This window comes from Rhinolophus sinicus, chromosome 10 (genome assembly GCF_057876585.1).
Source record: "Rhinolophus sinicus isolate RSI-liver-muscle chromosome 10, RSI-T2T, whole genome shotgun sequence".
In the NCBI taxonomy this organism is placed as follows: Eukaryota; Metazoa; Chordata; class Mammalia; order Chiroptera; family Rhinolophidae; genus Rhinolophus; species Rhinolophus sinicus.
The window spans coordinates 11,807,029-11,825,456 of NC_142510.1; the positions used below are offsets into that span (position 1 = coordinate 11,807,029).

At 47.6% G+C, this 18,428-nt stretch overlaps 1 protein-coding gene across 27 annotated transcripts in view; it reads right to left on the minus strand.

Annotated features, from left to right (window-relative positions):
- RBFOX1 (RNA binding fox-1 homolog 1) overlaps window positions 1–18,428 on the minus strand; it is a 2,003,336-nt gene that overhangs the window by 1,504,375 nt on the left and 480,533 nt on the right. For all 27 annotated transcript variants that reach the window (XR_016022576.1, XR_016022577.1, XM_074323048.2 and 24 more), the window contains one exon: window positions 3,416–3,448. Coding sequence is in view for 25 of the 27 variants with exons in the window: in XM_074323048.2 (XP_074179149.2) it covers window positions 3,416–3,448 (33 nt within the window). In the remaining 2 variants the exon portion in view is untranslated. The remainder of the gene's footprint in view (window positions 1–3,415; window positions 3,449–18,428) is intronic.

Sequence of the window (18,428 nt, forward strand, 5' to 3'; positions counted from 1 at the left end):
GTCCATGTGCCATCTTATTAAAACTGTGTGTGGTGCAGGGAGGGGTGGCATATGCCATGAAAAATTATTGGCACAAACAGCTTGCTGTCATGTTTTCAAAGTCCAGATTTAGCAAACGTTATTCACATATTCCCTGTCAGTCTGCAGAGGGAACAGGAACTGGCAAAGCCATTCATTCTCACTGATTCTGTGGGTTTGTAATTCTTCTTGTCTCCCTTTAAGCAATGTCTCCTCCACACGTGGGGATTGTTCTGCTTAAATTACAACTGTTTGTACTTAGAAGGGAAAAAAAGTCATGTGAGAAGGAACAGGGCCTCACAGAAGTACGTTTATGGTGCCACTCTTATTTACTTAACAGAACATGCCGTGAATCTGGAGGATGCATTAAATAATGGTGATTACCTGTTTTGATGAATTGTCATTAGAAATTCAATTAATAAAAGGTTACCTCCCTGCATTAGTGCAAAAAAATATATATAGATATATATGGTTTGGTTGGAGCAATTACAATTCAGGCTTAGAAACAACGGTTAAGAGAAAGGAAAAGTTTTGTTTTGTGTTACCTGTTCCATCTGGGAAATGGAAGTCTGCGGTAAGAATGAACGAATGAATTTAGGTTATTTTTGATCTGCAGTTTTGTCTCTATGTTGAACATCCCTTCAGTTCCTCATTCCCTCCAAACTACTTCCCCTCGCTAATCATCCGTTCTCATTCTCGTGTTTTATACTTTTTATGTTTGTTTTCTTTTTTTCTTTTCCAAGCAGCATCATTTTTAAAAATTTTATACAAAGTACATACTACAAAGTACACACATCTTAAATGTAGAGCCATACACATTTTGCATATGATGGTTACCTATGTAACCTACATTCAGATGTAGGTGGTAAATATTCCCATCAAGCAACAGGCTCTCTTGTGCCCCACCCACAGCAACCAGTATTGTTACTTTTATCACCAGACATGAGTGCTGTTTTCCTATGTATGTAAATAAAACAATACAGGGTGTGTTCTTTTATTCTGACATTTTTTTTTTCCCACTCAACGTTATATCTCTAAGATTCACAGAGGCTGTTTCATATAGCTATAGATAATTCTTTTTGATTGCTGTCCTGTATTGCATGAATATACCACAATTTGTGTATCTGTTATCCTCTTAGTGGCTATTTGGTTTGTCTCTGGTTTGGGGCTGTGATAAATAAAGCTTCTGTAAAATTCTTGTACACTTTTTTTTTTTTTTGGTAGACGTAAGCACTCATTTCTCCTGGGTGTACAAGTAGGCGTGGGACTGCTACATGCTTAAGCGTCCATGTTTCAAGTATTTCAATTCTCCAAAAGTCCATTTTGAAATCTGTAAAATGGTGATCAATATCCTGCCATATGTGATTTCTGTGAGATTGAAAGGGGGCAACATAGGTAAAGGTGTTCTATTGTTGATTGTTTAAAACTGCCAAATGTGGCACAGATGTACACCGTCTAGGGGAAAGCAAGAGGGAAGATCGCAGGAAACCAGCATCTGTCCATGGTGCTGACGACAGAGGCCGGAGACATACTCAGGCCCAACCCAGAAAGCACAATCAGCCCATAACGAGTGGCAGCGCTAACACTTACCGCACACCCACTGTGCACCAGGCCGTGATCTGAGCTGCTTACACGGTGTTACACACTGACTGTTGAAATCCTAACCCCAGCGTATCACATTGGCCTTAGTATTAGGAGGCGGGGCCTTTGGGAGGCGATTGGATCAGGAGGGTGGAGCCCCGATGAAAGGGATCTGTGCCCTTTATCAGAAGAGACTGGAGAGCTCGCTTCCCCTCTCTGCTTCCTCCCCATGTGAGGACACAGTGAGAAGACAGCCTTCTGCACACCAGGAAGAGTTCTCACCAGTCACCAGTTCTGCCAGCATTTTGATCTTGGACTCCCCAACCTTCAGAAATAAATTTCTGTGGTTTAAGCCGCCCAATCTATGCTATCTTGTTAGAGCAACCTGAGTGAAGACACATGGGGTGGCAGGGAAGAGCCAGCACACCCCACCAGACATGAATCCCAGCTCTACCACTCATTAGTCGAATGGCTCTAGGAAACTTTCTGAGTCTTTCTGGGCATCAGTTTATTCTTCTGTAAAATGGGGATTATAATCACAAGATTTTGGTGAGGATTTTATAAGATGATTCATGTAAAGCCTTTCCATAGTAAATGGTAGAGAATCGCTGCTGAATACATGGAAACACATCTTCTAATTACAGCAAACCAAAAGCGTAAACTCTGCCATGGCCATTTTAATGCTCTCTCTAGTCTCATGTGATGGGTACTATCATTCTCATTCTGGAAATGAGGAAACTAAGTGTAGGGAGATAAATGACTGGCTCAAGTCATTTGTCACAAAACCCCTGGGAAGCAGGTGATATGAGCGGCTCCGTACCTGCACTCCATCCTTCTGCTTCCTGCCTCCTCCCCCTCCCATTGATCTCCTTCCCCAATTCCTGCCTCACTAGGCATCTAAGTTGACATTTACACTGTTAATGCACCCCCGTTCCTGGCACACTTTTGCACAGCAAGCTATAATCTCCAAGGACGCAGGCATTCCAGCTGGAGTTTCCACCTCTGAGAATGATCTCCCCTACGTGCTGTAGGACGCTGCCAGAATCTGCCTCCATACTTTCTCTCGTGTTACCTTCCCAACGACCGTGGGATTGGCTCAAAAGGAAGTATACGTATCCTCACTGAACCCATGAGGGAAATGAATCCCAGCCATGACGATGCCGCATGACGTCACACAGAACCCCGGCGACCTGAGGCCCAGGTCTGTGTCTGTGCTCCACCCACACTGGAATTTGGGGTGGGAGGGTGATGGGGTCCACAGCACTGGACCTACTGTGGGGTGCCCAGTAAATGGCAGGTATCCAGGTATCATTCCCAATGGATGTTCTCCTTACTGGTGACCTCTGAGCAGTGCCTTTGGTTTTGGTTTTTATTCTTTACCTGTGTTGTCAGCACCAGCCACTGTTCCCTTCATGCCCCTGAGGTAAACCAGGGAGAGGAAAAGGAGGGAGGGAATGGGACAACAGCACAGACACAGAGGGAGGTCTCGCTGCCAAAGCAAGAGCTTGTCTCAACGGAGCAAGAATCACATGGCGTATTTACAGAGACAGACTCTGAAGTCACCAAGACAGAAGCAAGCAGGAGATCCAACTTTCAAAGCATCAAGCATCTTTACCAGACGACTCAGTACACACTCCATGAAGGCGAGCCTGGGTGACCAGATTAGCCCCGAACCCAGCACCTCAGGAGCCACACAACTGACAACTCAGCATCCAAACCGCTAAGAGATGGCACAGAGTGGAATCATTTCACTGCATCCCCAAACAAAACCATTTCAGAATGTCCTCCAAAGAGACAGTAAAAGCACATTTCCTACCTCAGTTTTGCTGGCAGCCAGACTGGACGAAACCTGCAAGTTAAAGGGAAAAAAAAAAGACATTAGTATTGATCCAACAAGAAGGTAATTGGATTAATTGTCTTTTTAAAGCAACTGGTATCAATAATTTGCTATGGCCTGAGGGGACAATGGGTACACTATATGCGCACACACAGGCACTTATCTCCCACCAAGCACAGCATCAAGATTTGTTTTTTCCAGTCTTATGTTTAAGGTGAAGAGGATAATTAATATTTTTAACACATTATAACCATCTTGCCAGAAAAAGGAGAGGGCTGTGTGCAATGCCCACGTACTGATAATGATCAAATAAATGAACACTGAAAAAGCAAAGGCATCGAAGACATTTTTGAGGGTTTTTTTTTTTTTTTCCCCATAAAGTTTCAAGTCAGTGTCGTGAGAAGGTAGAATTACAAACTGCAACAGCCTTCTGTTTTCAAAATTCCTCCAAATATTGTGCCATCAAGACTCGTGCCAGGCACTGTACCAAGTTCTTTCCGTTTCTTGTCTCACTGAATCCCAGGGACAATGTTCTTTGCTCCCATTTCATAGATGAGAACACTGGGCTTAGAAAACTTGAGTTTTTCCAAGCCCAGCAAGTTATGAAGTAGAGAAAAGTTGCATTAGACTCAAGATAAAGTCATGTAGCCTTCAGAGCCCTGCTCACAGCACATTGTCACAGAATTTAATGTGGGGACCACCCAGCACCGCTCACACTTGCCTAGAAGCGATCTCCTATTTAGCAGCAGGTAACATTCCGGCTTACAACTTTCTATCTTCCACCTGAGCTGGACTTGGCCCACCTCAGCCATATTTTCCTACCAGCCTGCTATAGACTGAATTTCCCCACGGCCAGCCCCGAAATATATGAAGCTCTAACCCCCAAGTGATGGGGTTCAGAGATGGGGCATTTGGGAGGTGATGAGGTTTAGATGAAGTCAAGCGGATGGAACACCCATGATGGGGTGAGTGCCCTTATAAGAAGAGACGCCAAAGAGCTTGCTGCCTTTGCTCTCTCCCCTGGGTGCACTGAGGAAAGGCGGTGCGAGGACCCAGCAAAGAGTAGGCTACCTGCCACCAAGGACAAAGCGTTCACCAGACGCCAACCCTGCGGCCTCCTTCATTTGGACGTCCAGCCTCCAAAACAGTGAGAAACAAATTCCTGTTCTGCCCAGTCTGGGCAGACTTTGTAGCCGAGCAGACTGAGGCCCAGCCCGACCCCAGCTCCCAGCTGTGTGTTCGACAGAGGCCTTCGGGATGCACGGCTGCCTGAGATTGCTGACCTGTCGCTCACCCTGACCCAGCTCTCACACCAGGTATTAGACCAGCCCTCCTCTAGGCCATCAGCCCCAGAAGTAGCGCAGACAGAGCTGGGTGCCCACTGGGCAGCTTTCATGCATCATTAGCCTCCTAAACAGAAGGCCAGCCTTCACACTGACTTCAGCCAAGAAAAGTGCATTAGCTGTGGCCTGAGGCTTGCCAAGCCATGAATCCAGAGGCCGGCCCTGCAGAAACGCTCCCAAGCATCATGCCTGTCAGAGCCCAGGGCCTCCCCTCCCCCTCTCCTCTCAAGCCCTTTTGGAGCTGGGGCTGGGAGAGCAAGCAGCTGATTCCCAGGCAATCGTAGGTGTGGGAGCATTTCCCGGCTGACAAACTACCAGGAATACGGGAAGGACGACGTGAGGTTCAACAGCTACAAGTCGCAGCCGTGGGGCTCGCCCTGCCTCCCAGGGCGTGTGGGCGGCGCAGCTCTCAGCTGACTTCCCTGCTGTCCTCCACTTCATAACCTCCGTGTGTGTCTGCTAACTTTGTGCATTTTAGGTTGTGTGAGCTTTCATTCCCCCTGTTCAGGGAGCCCAATGCTTACGTCAACCTTAAATACAAACAGAGAGGCACAGACGTGACTATTCACTGCAGCATCGTTCGTAACAATATATTTCCAAAGACAAACACAACAAAAAGCTTTAACATCCATGGGAAAAAAGAATGGCTAAAATACAGGGTTTGAACCCTCAAACACCTACAGAGGCCAGAAAAGTAATAAAAGTGTATAAAGCGGGCTGCCCATGAGACAACAGGGAATGGTGGAGCCTGTGGCAAGTTAGTTTGCCTCCTCTGCCTAAAGCCATTCTCATTCCGTTTCTAACAGGGAAAATACAGTTCTGCCAAGTAAAACACATGCGAGGTCTGACAATTAAGTTCACAAATTTGTGGCAGCGATGTTGCTAACCTTTTTTGAAGCAGAGGGATTGTTCCTTATGAAGTTGTACCAACTGTACAGTTAACCAAGTTTACTATTTGGAAGTGCTGAAAAGGCTGCGTGAAAAAGTTAGGAGACCTGAAACTTTCACCAACAATTCACGGCTCTTGCATCACAACAATGCACCAGCTCACACGGCACTGTCTGTGAGGGAGTTTTTAGCCAGTAAACAAATAACTGTGTTGGAACACCCTCCCTACTCACCTCATCTGGCCCCCAGTGACTTCTTTCTTTACCTGAAGATAAAGGAAATATTGAAAGGAAGTCATTTTGATGATATTCAGGACATCAAGGGTAATACAACGACAGCTCTGATGGCCATTCCAGAAAAAGAGTTCCAACATTGCTGTGAAGGGTGGGCTAGGTGCTGGCATTGGTGCATAGCTTCCCAAGGGGAGTACTTCGAAGGTGACCGTAGTGATATTCAGCAGTGAGGTATGTAGCAGTTTTCTAGATTGAGCTCGCGAACTTAATTGCCCGACATCATGTATATATTGTGACACAGATTAGAAGGTGACCCAGAATATGCAGTAATGCAATAGGGAGAGGTGGGGCTTGTGGCCAACTGGAGATAAATATTTACAATGTATAGTTCCACATATTAAATATGTGAAAAGCAAATGGTGAGAGTTACTGGGACCCTCTACATATTGCATTTGGGGTTGACTGTAGATTCATCATTATGTCAGATCCTCTTCCAATAAGCTCAGGGCTCATTCAGGAATGCACCCCGCAGACCTCAGGGCCTGTCTGTAATCTACTGCGGTATATTAGGCAGCTAGCATCGGACTGCAGAGGCCAGCTGGATGAGTGAGGGTTCTTTATGGCCTGCAGGTACCAGGCTAAGGCGTTTCGCTTTTATCTTGTCAGCAGCAGCAGCCATCAGAGGGTTTCCAGCGGGAGCTGATATGATTAGAGCCAAGTCTGTGGTGGGCCATTCTGTGGACCAGTGCAAGGCACAGAGGGATGCAGGAAACGCCTGGCAGGACGCCCCTTAAAGCTTTATTCCAGTGATTTCCTATCCCTTTAATCATTCTCCTTCCTCTTCTTCCGTTTATCTACATGTGTTTGAAATCGCAAAGACAGACATTAAGGGTTTCCTCCTTGCTTTTGCTCAGAACTGGATGGACGTGATTCCCTTTCAATTCCAACCTCAACCCTTGGAGCTGACTCTCCTGCTGCCTTTTCAGATGGGGAAACTGAGGTCAGAATACTAAGTTCCTTCCCTAAGGCTGAACTAGAGAGTGTCAGAGGCAGGGCTTGAACCCAGGTCAGACTCCAAAACTGCCTTCAAAACCCACGCAGGGATTCTGCCCACATGATGGAGAGATGGGCTCCCTCCTTGGACTTCCCACAGGTTAACAGATATCAGGACTGTGTACGTTGATTGAGGGGAGATCACAGATCAAACAAGCCCACTCGGTCTCCTCAACACCCGTGCTCCAGTACCCTCTGTGGCTCTGTCGCTCCAAACTATTCAACCTTCTGTGCTGAACATTTTGAGGGCCCCACTCTATTACTTTTGCAGGAGTGGGATCAACAGGGTCTTTTTTGTTTACATAGGACAGAAACAACTCAAAATACTGTGCTTCCCCGAAAATAAGACCTAGCTGGACAATCAACTCTCAGGTGTCTTTTGGAGCAAAAAATTAATATAAGACCCGGTACATTATGTTATATTATATAAGATCTGGTCTTATAGGACACAAAGGAATTTATTAACTCTTTCAAATGATAGAGCTGACTTTAAATGAATCCAGATAAGGATCAAGGAGGTGAAATTACTTCTGTGACAAGTGGTAGAACAATGAAATGAACCCAGGTCTCGGCTGGGCGGGGCTCCCATGCAAAAATCCAGGGACACAGGTAGTTGTTTCCTGTTTACTGACTGGATGTTATCCCAGCTCATTGAACAAGTTTCTCTGCCTTCTGCTCCTCTCACTCCCTCCATTCCGCCAGGATTCAAGGTGGGCTGTCACCTGGCTGTGTTGAAGATGCCATAGGTGGCCTGCCACGCAGGAAGATGGAATAACCACCTTCCACCTCACACACTACTCTGTTGGGCCTTCAGATTTGTCTCCCCATCAACAAATGGCACCTCTGCCATTTGGTGTCAGTGTGTCACCTAAACAGGTGTCCCAGGGAGAGGCCCGTGAGGATGTGAGTCATACTTTTTGGTGATTTCTTCTACTGACAGTCATTTAAACAAAAGTGTTAAATCCTCGGGCCTCTAGTTAACCATAGTGGTGTCTGCCAGGCTGCCAGGTTGTCTGGTGGTGGGGGGGAGGGACTGATGGAATTTCTTTATAGAAAGGTCCAACCTTGAACAGCACCAACATGGAGGCTTGCGCTTTCCACCAATTATCCTTCTCTCTTGTCTCCCTTTTCGGGGCTGTAAGGCCATCTCAGGAAGACTCAGAGCTGCCAAGTCATCCCCAGGCATGAGAATCACATTCTAGCTCAGTGTAGCACTTCTATCTCGTATACAGTTCAATGTTCATTTCCTCATCCCCGCAACTGTGCTGGCCAGACTTTGACCAGAGGGATTAACTGGGGAGAATGAATTCTCTTTCATGCCCTCTTCTCCTTTTGGTTTTCGGGTAACAGCTCTGTCATTGAGTCTGAACAGATAAAGGGGCAATTTCCTTTTTAGTTGAACAAATGAAATCATCTGCTATCACTGCTGATTATTAGGTCAATTCCAATGGCCTGATAGGTGCCCTTTGCATGGAAAGTGTCCAAATGCTGGCACCTTTGTGGAGCACAGGTAGATTTTTGCAGAGCCCTGTGGGTGCAGAGACATCGAAGCTGCAGTGACAAATAGAACTGAATGTACAGTGGCTCAACACAATGGGAATTCATCTCTTGCTCACATAACAGTCCTAGGTGGGAGAACACATTAGAGGCCAGCTCTCCTCCACATGACCATTCAGGGACCCAGGATTAAAGAGGCTCTACAATCTTTAATACGTGGCTGCCAACGTCACCATGGCCATCTTCATACCAGCCAGAAGGAGGACAATATTTGGGAGAACATCAGTAGTTGGTCTTTATGGACTAGACTCAGAAGGGCCAACTCACATTCTATTGGCTGGAGCTCAGTCACATGGCCACATACAATGACGAGGGGGTTTGGACATGGACTCAAGCTGTCTGTCAAAGAGAAGATGGTTTTGGAGACTAGATCTGGCAGGCCTGCCCACATCTCCTCACTGGAGCACTGCCTTGCTCAGATATCCACTTCCATTCAACCTCTTCCAACTTCTCCTAGTCATATAATCCAGGCAGTATAATGCACAGTCTCTTGATGCTGAGGTCCCCTCGCCTTGCCTCTAGTGCTCTCGGGTGCATCAGTCATATGGCTCAAACCCAGCTCTACTGTGGCACCTCTTGACCCTGAGGAAACTAACGTCCTTTTGCAAGAGCAAAGCGAAGACTCCATGCCCTCTCTCTCTCCTAATTTCTTGTCCCCCTGCTCGGATAAGCAGAAAGGAGCAATCGGGAAAGAAGATGCATGAGCAGACTGAGTTCTTTTCTTGCCAGCTTCCCAATGTCTACAAAAGATTCCCCTCAGAGCTCAGCTTTCCTTCAGGTTGATGATACTAATTCTCCTCTCTCTCCGGATCCTGTCTGATCCTCTGCTTACATATCTAGCTGATATTGGTAATGGCAGGGCTGCCTTATGCCCTCTCAAAGAGCCCTGAGGAGGTCTCTGAACCCCACGGTGTTTGGTCCTCTTTCAAGTGTAAGAGATACTCAGCATTACTTTGTCTTCAAATAGGGGCCTAATGATTGATTCTGGGATAACAGAACATTTTTCACAGTCACCTTGACCAAAGGGGCTCACAAAGGATTGTGGACTTGTCACCAAATTGAGTCAAGTCTTTACTTAACTGACTGAATCTCGGGGTCATTTTCACGGATGTAAACAGAATACCTTAAAGCACTATCATCAGAGAGCGGTAAAGCAGAGAACCGTGTGGGTTGTGGAATAAGACAAATGGGGTTCCTGCCACTCAGCAGTGGGGTGGCTTCGAGGCCACTTCCCTCATCTAAGGGAGCTGACATCTCTGTGAACTGGGAACCCCCTGGACCCTGGGGACTCTAACTTGCAGAGTCCTGGGTTCAAAACCTGCTTCTACCACTTTCTAGATATGTAATCTTGGGCACACATGCTGACTGAAAGTGGTCACACTCTTCAGTAAATGGTGCTGGGAGAATTGGAAAGCCACGTGCAAAAGAATGAAACTGGACTGCTATCTGTCACCGTATCCAAAATTAATTCAAAATGGATCACAGACCTAAGCATAAGACCGGAAATAATAAACTGCATAGAAGAAAACATAGGTATTAAATGTATGGACCTTCGTTCAAAGAGCTTCTTATGAATTTGACTCCAAAGGCAAGGGAAGTAAAAGCTAAAATAAATGAATGGGACTATATCAAACTTAAAAGCTTCTGCACAGCAAAAGAAACCATCGACAAAATAAAGAGGCAACCAACTGAATGGGAGAAGATTGTTGCAAACAGTGCCTCCGATAAGGGGCTAATATCCAAAATATACAAGGAACTCATGCAACTCAACAACAACAAAAAAACAAACAACCCAATTGAAAAATGGGCAGAGGACTTGAAGAGACATTTCTCCAAAGAGGACATACAAATGGCAAATAGACATATGAAAAAATGCTCAACATCACTAATCATCAGACAAATGCAAATAAAAACCACAATGAGATATCACCTCACCCCAGTCAGAATGGCTATCATCAACAAGACAAATAGTAACAAGTGTTGGAGAGGCTGTGGAGAAAAAGGAACCCTCATACACTGTTGGTGGGAATGCAGACTGGTGCAGCTGTTATGGAAGGCAGTGTGGAGGTTCCTCAAAGAATTACGAATAGAATTGCCATATGACCCAGCAATCGCTCTCCTGGGTATCTACCCAAAAAATCTGAAAACATTTATACATAAAGACACGTGTGCTCCAATGTTCATTGCAGCTTTATTTACGGTGGCCAAGACATGAAAACCACCAAAATGTCCTTCAATAGATGAATGGATAAAGAAGTTGTGGTATATATACACAATGGAATACTATTCGGCAGTAAGAAGATGATATAGGAACATTTGTGACAACATGGATGGATCTTGAGAGTATGATGCTAAGTGAAGTAAGTCAGACAGAAAAAGTAGAGAACCATATGATTTCACTGATATGTGGTATATAAAACTGAAAACAACAAAGGAACAAGACAAACAAATGAAGGAACCAAAACTCATAGACATAGACAATACTTTAGGGGTTACCAGAGAGTAAGGGGTCAAGCGGGCTGTAGAAGAGGGTAAACGGGGTCTAACATATGGTGATGGAAAGAGAACTGACTCTGGGTGGTGAGCACACAATGCGAGATATAGATAATGTATTACAGAATTGTACACCTGAAATTGATGTAACTTTACTAAAAATTGTTACCCCAATAAACTTTAATTAAAAAAAAAAGAAACTGGCCCCACGTTCTTTTGGCACTTCTCCCATTGAGAGGTGGGTGTATTTGCCCAAGCCTTGAATCTGGGCGGGCTCTAAAATGACCTTGACCAATGGATTACACGAGAAGGGAGGAGGTACTGGTTCTGGGCCCGGCCATACAAGACGGGCAGCTTCCACTGGTGTCCAGGGGGGCCCTCTTCGGGTGCCCTCAGCTGCCACATCCGAGGTCTGGCTATCCTGAGCCCACCATGCTGGAAAGGCCACATTGTCATGTTTTGATGGATAGTCCCAGCTGAGGCCAAACTGCCAGCTTTCCTGGCAAATGTGCCTGTCACCTCGGACTTGCCAGTCAGTCCGCCAGCTGAATGCCACCAAGAAACCTCAGTCAAGCCAAGCCCAGCACACCTGCCCTGATTCCTGACCCACAAAATCTAGAGCTATAATAACCAGTGGCTGTTTTGAGCCACTAAGTTTTGGGGTGCTTTGCTCCACTGTAGAGGGTCACAACAAAAGGTACGTATCCTCTTCAAGCCTGTCATTTCACACTTACAAAATGAAAAATACATTTTTACAAGATTGTTCTAAGAATTAGGAAACAAACTGTTCAAAATGCTTGATACAGTCCCAGACACACAATACACAGTTTTATCCTTCCTTTCACAAAACCATCAGCACTGGTTCTATGTGTATTTCCAGGTGCAATAGTCTTGATTTATCGTCAAGTGATGATTTTTCAGAATGCTTACTTTGATAGCCAGCCAGTACAAACAATGTTGCTCGGGAGTCAGAAACATCGGGGCTTTAGAAATCCTGCCCGCCACTAATAAGCCACGTGCGTCGCCAAAGGGAAGTTACCTGACCTCCCTGAGACTCAGTTTCCTCATTTGGAAAATGAACACACACAAAATCTATCCTGCTGCCTTTTTGGTGTGACTTCACTGAGAATGTCTAGCCTCGAGTTGGAGACGGAGAACAAATGGCTGTCATTTTGGTTAGTTCGGGGCAGTAACTGTAATAGGAGCAGCGGTTGTAACACCCACTCTTTTGAGCGCCCCTGCATTTCATAAGCCGCTCATGAGCAGACCACCTAAAGAGGGTTTCTGAAAGCTGGCAGCCCTTCTCTCCCCATCATCCAGCTTCTCTGCTCTAACCCAGGACTTGGTTCCAGCCGCTGATCCCCTGGGACTCAGCCCAGATATTTTAATGTGAGTGTAAAAAAGGAAAGAGACCATTCACAGATGGTAGTCAACACACCCCCAAGCAAAATTCCATAGGCTCCAAACACGTCCAATGAATAAACGTCTCTTACAATTCTTGTAGAAAACGCACAAGGTTTCTCTCAGTAACTCTCACAATTGGAATTGAAATGTTTACATGCACTGGCTTCAAAATCCTGGCAGCTTGTAAGCTAAGAAGAGTTTTACGTATGGTGTTCAACAACTGACTTAGGTATGTCTTGCAGATGAGCTGCAAGGTAGGGGGAGAGGGAAGGAAACACTGTCCGCTGTCTGTGGTGGGGGGCTGAGCAGGGAGGGGCTGACAAATCCCTGCCCTTGGTTTGCCCTTGAAGTTGGTGTATTAGGGAGGTGAAAGCAGTTACAGCTCTGGGTTGATGGGTGTCTGAGCTGTGACGAGCCCATCAGTCACCCTGACATGTGCTGGAAAACACCGAGAGATTGCAAACATTATCTGAAGCTTAATTACGAGGCAGAGAGGAGGCTGGGTTGGTACCGTGTGCTGGGGCTTCCTGCAGCTTCTCCCATCGGAGCCTATCATCTTTGGGAAAAGTTGCTGCCACTCTTGTCTCCCTTCTGAAGAGCCCCTTGTTGCTTTTTGAGGCCAGGCTGCGAGGTTAAATAAAGTGCCTAGAAGGTTCTGTTTTCAGATTTCACTCAGCAGTGTGCAAATGTAGAGGAAGAGCTTTAAAAACCCTCCTTCCCTTTGACCCACTAATTCTGCTGCTGGAAATCTTTCCTAAGGACATATTGGAAATACAGCAAAAGTTTGTGGCACAAAATGATGCTCTGTAACATTTTCGTAGTGAAAATAATACTATATGGGAAACAATCTAGTTGTCCAACAATAGGGAATTGGTGTAGTGAGCTCAGTTATCCCCTTTTCATGGACAGCTATGTGAGTACTACTGTGATGGCCAAGCAAAGTTTGAAATAACATGGGAAATGCTTATATTAAGGGGGGGGACAAGATAAATGACACGTACTACACCACCCCAACTATGTGAAAACATGAATAGAAAGAAAACAGGGGAAGGAAATTTTTTAAATTAAGTGTTTTTCTTCGGGAGGCAAAACTGGATATTTCATTTTCGTCTCTTCTCTCTATTTTCCAAGTTGTCTCTAATCAACAAATGTGTAGAAAGCAATGATTTAGACACTGTCTAGTTCTGGCCAGTCTTTTCCAATATTTCTACTTATTTTCCTAATGACATTGTCCCCAGGGATTGGTGCACCCCCCAGAGCGAAGCTGGGCTGCAGCGTCAAATGGCACAGAGATGAGGGACCCAAGGTTAATTTTGTGCACTTCGTGTGTCGGGCAGTGTGCTGTGCGTTTTATTTACACTCGCTCAATCCCCAAGTCCTGCCACGTAGGAGCTATTCTCACCATTTTTGTCAATGCTGTGGGAACTAAGAGCCTGGATAGGTTAGAGAAATTTCTAGGACAACGTGACAAACAAGAGCCAAAGTGGGGATGCAAGCTCATGATGTCCTGACCCCAAGTCTGTTCCTTTCCTCCCTTCACCCTCAGCCACAGGTGGAGAGAAGCACAGGTGGTACCGCAGCTGTAAGAGTCTCCCTTCCCAAAGCCTTGGTGGTAACAGTTGAGTTGCTATGGAAATATCCCTGGACAACCACCCCCCTTCCCCCAGGATCTCCCTTTTTCATGGTCACAGCACCTGGAACCCCCTATCTGATGCTTTCTCTTAGGTTAAAAAGCCAACTCCAGCCTCTACATGACTTCCTTGAAAAATGCATCTGAAGCGGGGAGAGGTAACAGGGCATCACACCTGGACGAGATCGGGGTGGACGTTGGGGAAAGCACACGCTGACCTGAGGTGTTTTGATGATGGGGAGGCCCCCCTTTGGCCAAACCACATCTTTGTGCCACCCTCCCTCCCTCCCCTCCTGACAGGCTCCTCTGATGTCCTTCCTTCCATATCCATTTACAGGAGAATCACACCTCAGCTCAGCCTTGAGAGAACCGACCCAGGGCAGGGAGGCGGGGGCCTTCTGGGCAGAAGGAACGGCCGGGCAAAGGTTTGGAGACATGCACGGACATGCTTCTGGATGGCCAGGAAGCTTCCAATGCGGTATTATTAATCACGGCGGGGGCGGGGGGTGCAGTTAACATTTGCTAAGGATTATCTTGTAGGCTCTGAAAAAAAACTCTGTTCTCAATATTTTTAAACGTCGTCTCAGTCCTCATTACAAGGCTACGATGTAGATTCTTATTGCTTAAAGGGTCAATGAGGTCACGCAATTAGCCCCAAGTGGTACAGCTAACAAGGGCAGACTGAGGACCTGAATTCAGGGGGGTCTGGTTAAGCAGCCCTGCTCTGCAAACACACTGTTCAGAGGAGTCACACTTGCTGCACCTGAGCAAGACACCCTGCCTCCCTGACTCCTCTGCCCAGCAACCGTTATTTCATTTAAAACCCCCGCACCTGGAACCCTGAGCTTGCGGCGTCTGCGTCACCTTTGAATACACATGTGCAATGGCTCTTTTTGAAAGGACATAGTACGTATGGAGCCAAAATGAACAGGGCAGCATGAGGGAATGCTCAGAAGGTCTGGTGGCACCAGGATGACATAATTTATGTTCCGACACCACCGCCGCCGCCGTCTCTGCTCTCCCCACTGCAAACCTGGAACTTGAGGAGGCGCCCGGTAATTGCTACAAGTGGGCTGGGCCCGCTGTTGACCGCTTGCTTTTCTTATTACCTGGTGCTGCATGGCCAGCCCTGAGTATTTCATCTTCTTTGGCAGGGCTGGCAGGTTTTAGGACATCCCTGGCAGAGTGGAGTGTCTCAAAACACACGCAGAGGAAAATGGAAGAGATGGGGTCTGGGCAGGGGAGTCCTGGGGAGAGGTCTGCAGGCAAAATGAGCGTGCTGGGCGTGCCCTCCACTGTGGGCCTTTGAAGGTGAAAAGAAAGTGTCCACTGGGTGCCCACGGGGAAGCAGCTTGTTTCCAGTTAGGCACTGGTGTGGAGTGGACACTGATATAATCCGTCTTGCCGGGTGAGGAACACAATTTAGAATCACAATAATAACTCTCCGGGGAGAGTTAGCATCATAATAACAGTAAATTCTGGCACAACAGTTTCATACGGGGTCTCTGGTCCTGCTCCCCACACAGGAACGCAGGATATGGTGAGGCCAAAAAGGAACACCCACGGAGCCATAGATAGGGGAGTCATACCGCTATAGTCTCGTTGGCGTCTGGGTTGGAGACACAGGAAGCAGGAGCCACACGATCCACAATCCGCCATTCGCTTCTCTGCCAACCAACAACTACCCCTTGTTAACTGCAATCCGCCGCTTGCTAACTCAGCCGCGGCAGTTATATCAGTGGCCAATGGCTAACTGGTAACAGTTGATGGCCAACTCGTCACAGCTGATGACCATCTACTAAGCCTCACGTGAGGCCGAGAACCTGGGAACTGCTCTCTGGGACTCTGTCCCCACAACAGTCCATTGCTATAGGGCTAAGTTCTGAGGGCAGGTAATTTGCACAAAGTGAACAAACAGAGGAATGAAGAAAGATGGGGAATGGGGTGGGTCAGCTGGGGTGCGTTCTGCAAAGGGGTTCACAGACACAGGAAGGTTCCAGGTGCCCCAGTTCCAGGGGCTTGGGTCAGGCTGCACACCTGCTGTCCCAGACTCTGACAAGCCATCTTGGTCACCTTCGCTCCCCACCCTGGGCTGGCTGTCTCCCTGCCTGGTGGCTCAAATCGGAGCTCACACCTGGTCTGGGGCCCCTGAGTGGTGGTGGGTGAACACAAGGGAGGTCAGACATTGGCCTCACCTGCTTGGGTTCAGCCTCCACCCTGCCCCTTACTTCCTGTGTGAGCTGAGGCCAGCCACCTAACCTCTCTGTGCCTTAGTTTTCTCATCTGTTAAATGGGGACCAGGTGGGGTTCCTTAAGGAGCAAATGTATTCAATAAAGCATTTCGTACAGTGCTCGGTGCCGAGGAAAGAGTCAGTGAGTGTTGTCTGCTGTCATTCTGCGTCAGTGTGACTGTCGTTATTATCACGTCTATGGCCTCCGCTACTGCTATGTCGATGAAGAAATTAGCACAGTACGGAGCACAGAGGATACCAGCAACTGGCATTTTTGTTCATTTCTTTTTTCTCCTTTCTCTAAATAATGCCCCAAAATGGAGTTACTGGTTCAAAGGACCTGAGTGTGTGTGTGTGTGTCTGTGTGAGTGTCTCTGTGTCTGTGTGTGTGTCTATATGAGTGTGTCTGTGTCTCTATCTGTGAGTGTGTGTGTGTCTGTGTGTCTGTGCGTGTGTGTCTGTGTGTCTGTGTGTCTATGTGTGTGTCTGTGTGTGTGTGCATGTGTGTGTACCCACGTGTTCTCATGCACACAACAACAGCAGTACCGTTGTTTTTCCAGCAGCTAATGTCCACTCCTGACCCTTCCGTCCCCCACACATTCCCTCTAAGAGAACGACTCTCAGATCCATTCACTCTCCTCCATCCCTCACTCCCAGCGCCAGCACCATCCTCTCCTGTCCGAATAAGAGAAATGTGACCACTTAAGCAGCTCATCACAAGTCCCCGTCCCCTCTTAGCCACTGGCACCTTCAAGGGCCCAGCCCCTCTGCCTGAGTTCAGATTCAGTAGGATTACCTGGGGTGGCGGGAACTGGTGCAGACAGAAGGTGTTGCAAAACTTAATCAAAAATTAATTAGAAAAGGAAACAAGCCAAAGGACAAACATCTGTGAGCACATGATGTACAGAAGCAAACAAACCCGACAGACAACATTGCGTTTGAGTTAGGAGCAGGGTCCTGCTGGGCTACACTGGGGGTAGCTGGCAACGCTTTGAGGGGACCAAAAAGCCTCCGTGTTTACTTCTCGGGAACAAATGACAGCACCGCTCCAAAGACACGGGGAGGAGAGGGTCCCCCACAAGGCCACACAGGAGCAGCCGGAAACTGTGTCGGGAGATGCTAACACATAACCACCAGGACACACGCTGGCTGATGTCTCCGAGTGAGGAGGGGGCCATGCTCACGAGAAAAGCCTCTGTCGGCCGTCAGAACCCGGGGCCTCGCCTGCCCTGCTACACCGGCCTTCCAGACAGGACTAGTGGCAATGGCTCGTCCAGGGCCCAGAAAAACCAAACACTGAGAATCAGGTGAGACGGAAATCAGAAGCATCGTGGCCACTGAGATGGGCCCTGGAGTGTGGGCTTGGGACACCTTTCTGGGAGAAATGGGCACCTGGAAACTGGTTTCTACAGTAGAAGACTGTATGTAGCAAAGTGCAGGGGCTGCCATTCCTACACCAAAGTCCTCTGAAGGCGGCACCTGTCCGTCCGTCTAAGGAGGGGCGTCTGTGCCCCTGGGTGGGACAACTCTGAGACGTGCCGCAGCACCACCAGGGGCCCAGGTGGGATGGAGCCGCAGGTGCGATGGCCACCTCCTCACCCTGTCCCACTTTTCCCTTCCTCAACTGCTTCTGGACCAAGTCCCAAATAAGCCGCATGCATTCAAAGCCTGAATCGGGGTCTGCTTCCAGGGATTCTACTGAAGATAAGGGTGTTTGTGGGAGAGCCAGCGGCTCGGCCGAGTACAGGATGCTGAGCAGAGCAGTCCCGAAGTCAACAAGAGCAGCCGGGATGCTGGGAGCCTCAAGTCTCCCATCTGGGTCACCACCAGTGACCCTGGTTACTGCAATTTCCAGATCCAGTAACCCCTCACGTCAGGCCACGGCATTGTCTCAAAGTAGGGACCTCCTCCACGCAGGAAGCTGACGTTTGGAAATACAAGTAAAATGGTACCTTCTCTCCGACCCCCAGGAGATGCCACTGGACACTGCCCTCTCCTGGACGGGAGACCAAGGATGTAAATGTTATGACACGAGTGTCTGCTCCCCTCGCCTCGCAGCTGGGCCTTCTGCCCTGCCCCCACCCCAATTTATTCTAACTTCTGCTTCCATTCTCAACCAGCATTACCTGCGCGGGGAAGCCTTCTCTGCCCTCACTAGCA